Raw genomic sequence first — 12,230 nt, forward strand, 5'->3', positions numbered from 1 at the left:
TCCAAAAGCTCCTGCCTACAAGCCTGGGGACAGCAGGTCTTCTGCTCCATTGATTAACTGCCATCTATGGCATGGAGACACGTCTCAGCCTGTCACCATTACAGACTGCATTATATAACAAGAGGAGACTGAGTCCAGTGATAACTAGGTTATTGGTATGCTTATTGCTAACCATTAACCTAAATTGCATATAAACTGGAACTGGGGCGCACGGTGGCTTATGTGGCTTATGGGTATGTGAATGTGTATGTGATTGGGCCCTGCGATGGACTGGCACCCTGTCAAGGGTGTACCCAGCCTTGTGCCTGATGCTCCCTGGGATAGGCTCCAGGTTCCATTTGACGCTGTCGGATAAGCGGTATAGAAGATGGATGGATGGATGGATGGATAAACTTGAACTGCTAGAGTATATGATAAAAAAATGTCTCATAACTCATAACATATGACTCCCAGTTATGAAGAAATGAACTTCCCCTTGAGCCTTGTTTTCTCCCAAGGTTCTCTTGGCCACTCTCGTCTTCAGCTTTCTCACTGAGGGTTAAAGCTTTCATGCCTGTAAAGCTGCCTCAGATTAATTCTCTTCTGTTCTATTCTGTATATATTCTAATACTAACTTATTATTACTGGTAACACCAGTGATGTGACTACCAAGTACAACCCTTCATTTTCAATCTGAGCCCAACTACATACACAATAGGATAACACATATGTGCCTGGGCAACAGCACCACCCATTTCTAGATAACAAATATAGAGTAACTGCAGAATACATGCCATATGTGTAGACTATTGAGTACACATAATAGAGTCATCTTACAAAGTTGTATTTTTATTTATAAAGTTATTAGCATCCCAAAGCCAAAGGCTGAATTATAACATTTTTCTGGGAATGCTTTAGAGCTTTTAATTTCCTAGCTTTATAAGATTTATTTAGTTTTGCATTATGTTTTTCTTTCATTTTTGTTTAAGAAATGTGTAAACTATATAAAAAAAATCTATATCCCAGACACTGACAAATATAAGTAGTACTATTTTAGAATGCAAAGTAAAAACAATAACAAGAAAACAAGTTTATATTTATCAGTACTAACTCGTATTTCTGGGAGTGTCTTAGCTTGCTGATATCTTTAGACTCAGGCAAGTTTGCATGAAACTGCATTATCTATGTTTTCGCCATAGATAATGGACTTCTTGAAGTCACACTGGATAAAAGCATCTGCTAAAAGCCATAAATGTAAATGTAATGAGACATGTTTTTTTTTTTTTTTTTACATTAATTATTTCAATGGAAATGAATGTAGTGGAGTTCAACAGTTTAAGATGTCACACTTACGATGTGTAAGACATTTTAATTTGCAGTTTACAATATAAGCATTCTTAAATAAAGTGATTTATAATAAATAAATAAATAAATAAATAAATAAATATCATTGTTATTTGGTGTTTGACCTTAAAATTAAAAGCCTGGTAATTTAATTTCTGTAAGAGTGTGTTATTCATGTAAAATGCAAATTATAGTATATAACTAGTCCAAAAGTCATTACATCTGGAACTATGTGACATTTTTAAGTACATCACATTAAGTTTTGGGAAGCACTTATGGATTAAAAGTTTGACAGAAGCTAGCTAGTTTGACTTTACTAAGACAAAACCGAAAATGATTATACCAACTGTAAACCTGGAGTGTTCTGGCCAGTTTGCATTCGAAGGTATCTCAAAGGAGGACAATTTCTTTCGAATAAACTCACAAGATGAAATTAAAATGTTTTCCTCAAAAAAGTTTCAATATCAGCTATTAATTGCATTTTTTGTCATGTTTTTGTGCCACCCTTATCAAGCACGGTCCATATCCAGACTCCAGTGTTTCTTTAAATTGAAGGACTATGTAAAAATTGCATATGCCAATGGGCAGCTTACTAGCTTGTTTAGAAAATTAAACAGAATATTTACTTATAATATCACATTTTCTTTGGGTAAAACTCATGTCTCTGTATGTACAAAAAAGAGAGACAGAGAGCCATACAATATATTACTGAACAAAAATATATTCGTATCATAATATTCATGACAGGGTCACAAGGGCACCATAAAAGACCGTATCTAGTGTTTTAAAATAAACATATTATAATTCAATATGAACAAGAGAGCACTTCATAGAGATGAGAAAATATTAGCTCAGCAAACAGAGCACTGCCACCCCCCCTCTTCCAAAAATTCCAAATCTCCCAGCCTGTTGGCTGTTCTGCGGAAGTTTGTTCTGGTCTCTCCATGTGAAAGGATAAACTGCAGTGAGAAATCTGTACCTGACCTGAAAATGGAGAAATCAAACTGCCTCCTTTTGCTCATTCTTTCCTTTGGATATCTGTTTCACCTGGTAAATGCTGTTTTTATGGAGAAACTGGCCGACCGGAAAATATGTGCAGACGAGCACTGCTCATGTAAGTGTACCACTGGCAAGGGCGTAACCTTGGTATGGACATTTGGGGGGGTCCAAGCCCCCCCCAGAACATTCAAAGTTTGATACTGAAAATTCGCATATTTAGAACATAGTTTTAGGATTACAGTTACTGTTTGAATTCACGTGATTTCCGAGCGATAGAAGCTCCCACAGCATGGGGAAATTGTAGGGTGCTGTGGACGTCCTGTGGGCAGACGTATTCTCTGCTCTATAACCTACCATGAAACCTACTACACCAAGTAGAGGCGAGTTAAGATGTGCAGGCAAACCATACACGCTAACGTTTAAACACGCACTCACGACTTTTAAACAAACTCAGAAGGGATGGCTACCTATGAATCTAAATTCAACACTATATATGTTGTAAATACAATTTCCCCACGGATGCTTCCAGGCAATGCTGTGCTGCCTGCATTGTGACCAGGTACCATTATTTTCCCAGAAGAGCAATGACTGACTTAGATGATCATTTTAATTTGATAAACTGAATATTCTGTTTGTGTAACTGGTGTCATTTATTGTGATAATGTCATCATGCTGTTTAGCTTGCTATGTAATAAGTGTACAAAGTGTACAACAATATATAGTGGTAACCTGAAACGTTAGCTATGTAAAGGGTACTGGAGGTTTCTTTTCTTAAATCTAAAGACAAACTGCCCTAACTAGTTCTGAATGGATAACTACAATATGGCCACAACTCAGAGTTCCATATCTCTCGTTGCCAAGCTAGCACATCTCAGCATTATGCTGCGCCTTATCTCTGTAAAATCACTTAGTTGTCCTTACTCCAAATGTAGTGTAAAGGAACGAAATGCTGTGCAACTTTCCTCACTTTCACTCGCATTTATAACAGTCTGTCACAACGTGAGGGTTCGCAATGAACTCGGCGGGAGATTATGCAAGTGAATGTAACGTTAATGGTCAAAAACTGGAACTTACGTTAGCCTAGCCCAGTGGTTTTCAAAGTGGGGGCCGCTAGGGGGAGCCTGGGGGGCCGCAACAATTTGGTCGGAGCCACCAAGCCCATCCCTCCCACTAGAATGTTTTCTATTTCTCACTCTCAGACAACCACACACACACACACAATCAATTCCTAATGTAATGTAATGTAAAGATGTAAGATGTAATTATTCATAAAAAAGGGGGATATATTCAGAAGTCTGTATTTTTAATGTGTTTTAAAGGCATCTTGCAAAAGGGGGGCTAAATGTTAATGCCATTTGGGGGGCCTTGCCCTGGAAACGTTTGGGAACCCCTGGCCTAGCCTACTTCATGGGTGTGCAAATATTAAAAGTTAACTGACATTCTTAAGAACAAACCAAGCCATGTTATGATGCCTTCTATACTAAGGTTACCTACTATTTAGGTATCTAGTTACTTACTCTCTGGAAAAAAGCTCATATGCTCTGCTGCACTTTTTACGCTTGGCTGCTGTCTCCATTTCTTACAGACTGAGCTGCTAAAATATATCAACGAACTTGTGTTGAGTATGGGCGCATCCAAGTGTACAATTGGAGGGGGTGCACACACCTAATTTCCTTAACAAACGGAAATATATTAAAAAGGAATAGACATAAATAAATAGAATAGATGAAGAAAAGACAGATCTGTTGGCAGTGTTCATTAGAGGGGGACATATAGAAAATATTTTGTACTGTATATTGGGGGGACAGATTGGTATCCACCCACCCCCCCCAAAGAATGCGTGGTTACGCCCCTGACCACTGCCATAAAGTTGGTTTGACGTTGGACGTTCGATATTTGCGGATATGCAGAAATTAAGGGACCATCTCTAAAGTTACATACGACATTGTTATACATGTTTCTAACTTCAATAACATTTGAAGGGAATGACTTACAGTCACACAACTAACTGTAAAGTGTTCATCTAGGTGTCAGGTATGATGCACACCTTTTAGATTTTTGAAATTTAACAAAATAAGCTATTAAATCATATATAAATATTGCCGTGTATTTCACTACAGAATGGGCCCATACACAAAATATACCATTATTTAAAGCTCATTAGCTTTTGAAGGGAATGATGACATCACACAACCAACTGTAAAGTGTTCATCTAGGTATCAGGTATGATGCACACCTTTTAGATTTCTGATATTTAATAAAATAAACTATTAAATCACATTTAAATTTGACATGTATTTCATTACTGAATAGGTCCATACACAAAATATACCATAATTTAAAGCTCAATAGCTTTTGAAGGGAATGATGTACAGTCACACAACCAACTGTAAAGTGTTCATCTAGGTGTCAGGTATGACGCACACCTTTTAGATTTTTGATATTTAACCCTACAATGCATGAACAAAAATACCTTCACGAATGCATAAAGCATAAAATATGAAAAAAAATTAAAATAAAATAAGCATAAAAAATGCATAATATACACACATATATGTATGTAAATTATATATATATATATATATATATATATATACATATACATACATAATGTGATTGTGCCCTGCGATAGACTGGCACCCTGTCCAGGGTGTACCCCGCCTTGTGCCTGATGCTCCCTGGGATAGGGTCCAGGTTCCCTCCTGACCCTGAAAAGCATAAGCGGTATAGAAGATGGATGGATGGATGGATAATATACATACATATATGTGTGTGTGTGTGTGTGTGTGTGTGTGTGTGTGTGTATATATATATATATATATATATATATATATATATACATATATATATATATATATATACATATATATATATATATATACATATATATATATATATATATATATATATATATATATATATTTTCATACATATTCATACATATATGTATGAATATGTATGAATATATATATAAGTGTACCGTCTTATGTAGTGAAGTACAAATTTGCCTCATGCCTCATTTGAAGATTAACCTTTGTGAAAAACATCTGTACATGATGAAATACAGTTTGGCTATATGTATTCCTGTCTAGACGTCATCTCAGCAGCACAAGCTCTTGAGGACTACATTGCTTCTGACTGTCGATTCATCAACCTGAAGAAAGGCCAGATGATATATGTTTATTCTAAACTACAACCAGTAGATGGTGCCGGAGTCTTCTGGTCTGGAAGTGTGAGTATCGCTGTAACTGTAACATCCCAGCAGTCAGTTCTGATTCATTTCTCTCCACGTATCAGGCTCCACGTTACGATTTTCTTCCCTAAATGATAAATAGGTTTTTCCTTTTTTCATTATCTACATTTTGCAAACACTTGAATTCTAAATGACTTACAATCGAACTGGAAAACACTTTACATATAAAGCTATTACAGATCCGACAGCAGTACAAGTACCACAGTTTGCCAGAAACAAGTGCAAGATAGCTTTAATAAACACTAATAAGGCCAGAACAGTAATAAAAATTAAGGTTGGAGTATATGTTGGTACTCTGGAGTCATGAATAAAGCAGTGGATGAAGACATGATTGAATTACTGTGCCATCTATCATGAACAGGAAACAGCACAGCGAATAAGAACACACCTCAATAGACATACAGTATATGGGAAGCAACACAATGCCACTATCTGCCTTCTAGAAGAAGAAATTACTTCTAGTCTCTCTCTGACAAGATCATATTTAGAGAGACTAATGTGTACGGCTAAGTCCATGTGTAAATGCCAATAACACAGAGACATGTTCAAGTCGATACAGAAAACGTCTCAAGACTGGATTTGCCTTTAGAAATGAACTCAAGTTTTACAGCCCTGGTAAATCCAAGTGCTAGGTTTAATAAATAAAGACGAGCACAAAACATAATCGATAGAACAGCCCAGGTCAAAAACCACAAAGGGATAGTAACACAGTAAACAGTTCCAAAGGAACAGGCAAGATACAACAAAATACAACATGAATGGCTTAGAATTGCAAAACAGGAACAAAATGTATGCAGAAAAATTATTTTTATAGTGTCTCTGATTGCATTCAGGTGAGTTAGATAAATCAGAAATGGACAGGTGAAATTGGAAAAGGATCAGGTGACATTTTTTCTAATTTTCAACTGTCCAGTTTCAGTGAGCTTGTGCCCACTGTAACCTCAGATTTCTGTTGTTGGCTGGCAAAAGTGAATGTGGTCTTCTTCACCTGTAGTCCATATGCCTCAAGGAACAAGATGTGTTCTGAGATACAACCCCAGTTCCAAAAAAGTTGGGACGCTGTGTAAAATGCCAATAAAAACAAAATGCAATGATTTGCAAATCTCATAAACCCATACGTTATTCACAGTAGAACATAGAAAACATATCAAATGTTTCAACTGAGGAAATGAACAATTTTAATGAAGAAATAAGGTAATTTTAAATTTGATGGCCACAACAAGTCTCAAAAAAGTTGGGATGGGGCAACAAAAGGCTGGATATTTTTATTTTTCCACCTGCAGAACTGTCTGGCACCAACAACCGTGCCACAGTCAAAGTGATGCATTTCACTGCTTCCACATAATCGGCTGATTGGATAATCGGACAAATAAGCAAGTGTGCAAGTGTTCTTAATAAAGGGGGTAGTGTGTATACATGTAATTACACTCAAAAGGAGAGTGTTGTGGATGTTTCAGTATCACTAATCAGATGCTCTCGGAGGAGCTGAATCTTCAGGTATTTCTAACATTTGCAGTGTATTTGAGCATGAGATAACAATAAACTTTTGTTCACAGTTCTTTTAGCATTTTAATATAATTTAATGAATATTATTTGAGAAATCATAACAGTTCTGTGTTGCAGGTTTATGGTGAGCGCTATGTGGACCAAATGGGTATCATTGGCTACTTCCCCAGTAATCATGTTAATGAGACACAGATTTTCATGAAAAAAAATGTTGAGATGGCCACAACAGTGAGTGTGCCGTTTCTCTACTATAGCAATGATAGAGAAGTACATTTAGGTTGTGTTATAATGACCTTTTCATTGTATGTGTTCACATAGGAAATGGACTTCTTCTGCATTTAAAAAGGAGAGATGGCGTTTGGTGAAATGCTGGATCCTGATTTCTTTCCATGTACCAATTTCTTGCATGCATCATACTGGCTCATTAATCCCCCCCCCCCTCCAAACAAAACAACAAACAAACAAGAAAAACCCAAATATATTATATACTTTTCTTTTCTTCAAAATGTAATCAAAAGCTTATTAAACTATGAGATGTGGAGCATTACCTGCAGTATTATACATTAAACAACACTATGAAAAAAATTCTGCTTCTTATGTCTCTTTCAATGAGTGGTGTGTTCCTGTGTGTATGTGTAATAGTTTTATGCCTGTATATGATGAGACCTTGTGATATAAGACTCAGCCCAATAGTTTTAATATCCCAACTAAGCACCACGGCAAACAGTTCATGCTAATCTTCAGCAATAAGAAGCCAATCTTAAGACACAATATTAAGACCTACTACAGATAATTTCAGTTTAAAAAAAAGATGTTATGGTTGATGCCTGTGATTGAAAGTGACATTGTTAAAATGATTTAGGCCACCTGTCTGTGAAATTGTCAGGTAAGGGATATTTCTGGATATGAAGGTCGCCGTGCTAAAGTTTATTACTATTGCTATTGGGCTGCTGTGCAATGCTGATTCATTTCTCAGGGGATGTTTTTGTGCTGCGGTTATTGAAGCTGAATTGAAGGAATCTCTCTCTCTCTCTCTCTCTCTCTCTCTCTCTCTCTGTCTCTCTCTTTCGCTCCCCTATAGGGGAGCGAAAGAGAGTGTTTTATTAGGGGAGCGGTATTAGTGTTTTATTATTAGTGTTCCCTCCTACAGGACTATTGGTGTTCTATTATTATTACTAAAGTCAATTTGCCATCATGAATAGAGCTTTTGTTTCCTAGTGTCAAGCTGTTAATTACTTATTACCAAGGAGGAACATGTAACTTTATTTTTAAAATACTCATAATGTTATCTTGTACAAAGCAAAAACCTCAATGTCACTGTAGCACATGGAGTGTTTATGAATCCAGCTGGACACAAAAGAAGACGAGAAGTGGTTTTAACATGATGTTAAAACGTGATGTTCACAGCATTGTGCTGCTTATGAGGGGTAGAACACAATGACAATATCTGCATCTGTATCTGTTTAGTGCTCCAAATAGTTGAGTACTTTATCTGTAGGGGGCATGGCCTAAACTGGAATTTTAAAAATATATCCAGTGGTACCTGAAAGTTTGTGAATTTTCTATAAATATCTGCAAAAATATGACGTAAAATGTCATCGACGTCATTTTCTAGCATGATGAGCGGCAACAACTCTTTTTCTGAAGTCCTCAAAAAGCTCATTTGTTCATGACATGATACACTTCCACAAACAAGATTATACTCTGATAGATCCCTGTTCTTTAAATAAAACAGGATGCTCACTCACACCTGATTGCCATCTCATTTATGTGTATTTTGTATGTGTACTGTGTATATGTGTATTTTGTATTGGATGTGTATTTATTTCTGTTTTGAACACATTATCTGTTCAGAATAAATTTTTCCTATATGGTTACATCCCTACTGGTTATGGTACATCAAAGAGACTTAGATCTTAGTATTACAGTGCAGCTTTATCATAACCATGAAGGCTGCTATAATTGCCCTTTCAAAACAATGAAAACATGGTAGACTATAAGCGGGAGAAGTGAAATACTTAACATTAAAAACATTTCATTGTATTGGTTTAAATTGGCTGTAATATTGGCTATTACATGACAACTTCTATAAAGTGATTCCTAACTGATACTAACTCCAGAAATGAAGAGAATTCGATCAAATTCAAAACAGTATTGAACGCAGGGAATGAGATGAAACACTTGGTTGAAAGGGGAAAGGAGAGAGAGAGAGAGAGAGAGAGAGAGAGAGAGAGAGAGAGGGGCAAAATTTAACTGGAGCTGTAGGTCTGGCAGGAGATCATGCCCCATATCCCATATAGAGAGGGAGGGGAGCTGTGGGCAAGTGTGTTAATGCTCCCTCTGGCACCAACCCGATTTACCAACTGAAACATTACTACCGGATACCAAAAAATATATAAAGTAAGATAATAGACCAGAACGTCGTGTCTGACTGGCTCCTTGATGCATGAAGAGCAAAACAAGAGTGTGTAAATATGTCACAGAGGATTGAGTATGGCTGTGCTTCGTACTTCATAAAAGTAAACGAAAACAGTTCCCGGTGGAATAAGTGCCTTGTCCTAGTAACTTTGAAATCAGGTAAGAAGTCAAACCTGAGGAAACATTTTATTAAACATGGGCTTACTATCCATCAAGAAAATGTCAAAATTTCCATCAAGAATTTAATCACACACATACACACTGATTTGAGAACAGCACTGTGCTGCCTATATTACAATTTTATTACAAATAGTGTTTACCCTTTTACAGTCTCAACTGTTCAGTTATTTGTTTTAAAGCATATTATTTTCCTCTTTCGTTTAAGAAGATGAATAATATTGTCTTCAACAATATTATCTTCTGCCTCCATGGTGATGAATGAAGGCTTTCCAATATCCAGAACTACGTCATTCAAATAGTGACGTGGTCATATCGTGGTTCCTTTTTAGAGGAACTATGTCCTTCTTATGCCCTTCAACATATTAAAACTTATATTTGTTTTTATATTCCAGATCAGCAAGAATGATAAAAAAAAAAAATGTCATAATCCAATATACAGGAGTTGTCCTGAGAGCAATATACTTTTATTATACTGTTAGTCAAGTCAAGTCACCTTTATTGTTGATTGTATTTAGGATGCAGAGTATACGAAAACAATGAGATTTTGTATGAGTGCTACAGTAACATACAGCTAGCATAAAGTTTATATGACATACAGAGACAACTTATAAGAGAACAATGTAAGACAGTTACACAAATGTGGGGAAAGGCAAGGACCTTCTGGACACGTTTCCAGGCCACAAAGGGTCAGTCGACGAGCATAGATTTCAAGCAAATAATTAGGCTGTTATGCTGTCACACACAACACAATACATTGAACACAAGCCAATAAATGTAAAGTCACAGAATCTGAATTCAGCTCGGAAATGTTATTGGTGTCTGGATCTGAATTTGATGAGAGCCCAGTGAGGACCTGTGGCTGCTTGTCCATAAGGGCAGGTGTGGCAAAGCCATTCAATGAATAGTAATCTTTATAAAGTCCTCATTCACAACTCCATACATTTTAAATTCCACTGAAATACTAATTTCCTCATTTGAGTGGCTAACGTTTTAAGCAAATACTGCTATTTGAAAGATATAAGCTGATGTTCCATCGATTTGCTTGCCTTTTTAGATGTTGTGCAATAACGAGGAATCATACTCACAGCCCCATTTAACTCCATACAGTTATTATTGCACCTAGTGGTCACAATTAGGAACTGCAACAGGGCGATAGTCAAAAGCATTAAAAAAAAAAAACTCGTGACAATGTAACCGCAGAGTGCTCCACAAAAACCCCAGTTAGCACAAGCAGTGTAACTTTAAATGAAGTTGGATGAAAATGCTGACGCTGTAGAAGGAGGCCAGACGTACACACATGACAGGATGACTGAAAGTAAGTGTTTTAAACATTTTAAATGTAAATTACTTCTTATGTGGCACTTAAAAAAATCATTTAGTTCCTGTTTTTTTCTTATAGGACCCAACTGCTCTTTAATACATACATACATACATATATATATATATATATATATATATATATATATATATATATATATATATATATATATATATTTCTGGCTCTCTCTTGCTAGTTGTGACTGACATGAACAACAAATTTATTTATTTTATTAATTGAAATCCAAACGTTGGGGCGCAAACAAAACAAAATAAAAGACATTTTCTCAAAGCAGCTTTACAGAAAACCAAGTTTAGACCACTACTGAGCAATCCAGAGGCAACAGCTTTAAGGAAGCATCCTTGAGATGGTTTAGGGATGAAACCTTGAAAGGAACTCAAAAGGGAAACCCAGCCATCCAGTTTCTGTTAAGCTGCTGATTAATTATAATGCAACAGCCCTTGGGGCTTATTGTTAAAAAGTTAACATCACTGTCTGTGTTGGGAAATAAAAAAAAAAAAAAGGCAAGTAAAGTCCAAAATTTACATACATTTTTATGTGGGGAAATTCGCACATATTTGGTTACTTGTCAGTTAGGAATCTAGTATATTGTGAACATATTGCTGTATAAAATAGTCAAAGTTGTACATAACATGTTAATCACTGCATATTTGGTGTAATTTAACAATATGGCTTCCACTGACTTAATTATTTGGAAGCTTATAAAATAGCACTTGATCCAGCACATGCTATTTTTTGCACGTTTTTATAGCTACCATGCTTCCACAGCTACTCGCATACACAACTTTTATTTGTATAATTAATAAAATACCACGAACGTTTTTTGTAAATTCGATGCTCTTCTGTGAAGAAAACATGATGATGCTTTGATGGATAAGCTGACTAAGCACTCATCCGCTATGTTTACAACTCACTTTAAGTGTTGTTCATAGCTTTGTCTGTAAAAAACCCCAAAAATTAGGTGTAGTGCAGAAAAAATGGCTTGCGTCCAAGATCAGAATCACTTCCTATAACGGAGACACGCCTCTGTTATAGGCAAACTCCAGCCAAAGTGTGTAACTCTTGCGTAACTTCTAAACTGCACTTAAATCTGTAGTTGTTACTCAGTTCTGAATATCAGTGTGCACAATTTTGGTATTAAATCCTCACTCCATGCCCTTAACTCAGCTCTGAATACATTCTATATTAGGTCTTCATAACATATTTGGGTGG

The 12,230-nt window shown here is 36.2% G+C and overlaps 1 protein-coding gene across 2 annotated transcripts; it reads left to right on the plus strand.

Moving 5' to 3' along the window:
* Positions 1-1,123: 1,123 nt before the first annotated feature.
* LOC128604803 (otoraplin-like) lies at positions 1,124-8,216 on the plus strand. 2 transcript variants are annotated; one of them, XM_053619899.1, is made up of 4 exons: positions 1,124-2,437; positions 5,415-5,554; positions 7,199-7,309; positions 7,400-8,216. In XM_053619899.1, the coding sequence occupies exons 1-4, from the start codon at positions 2,134-2,136 to the stop codon at positions 7,421-7,423; spliced, it is 579 nt and encodes a 192-aa protein (XP_053475874.1). In that variant the 5' UTR covers positions 1,124-2,133; the 3' UTR covers positions 7,424-8,216. The 2 variants fall into 2 exon arrangements, with proteins under 2 accessions (XP_053475874.1, XP_053475875.1); XM_053619900.1 differs by lacking the exon at positions 7,400-8,216 and having other exon boundaries at positions 6,859-7,263.
* The last annotated feature ends 4,014 nt before the right edge of the window (positions 8,217-12,230 follow it).

The sequence above is a fragment of the Ictalurus furcatus genome, chromosome 3, assembly GCF_023375685.1.
Source record: "Ictalurus furcatus strain D&B chromosome 3, Billie_1.0, whole genome shotgun sequence".
NCBI lineage: Eukaryota > Metazoa > Chordata > Actinopteri > Siluriformes > Ictaluridae > Ictalurus > Ictalurus furcatus.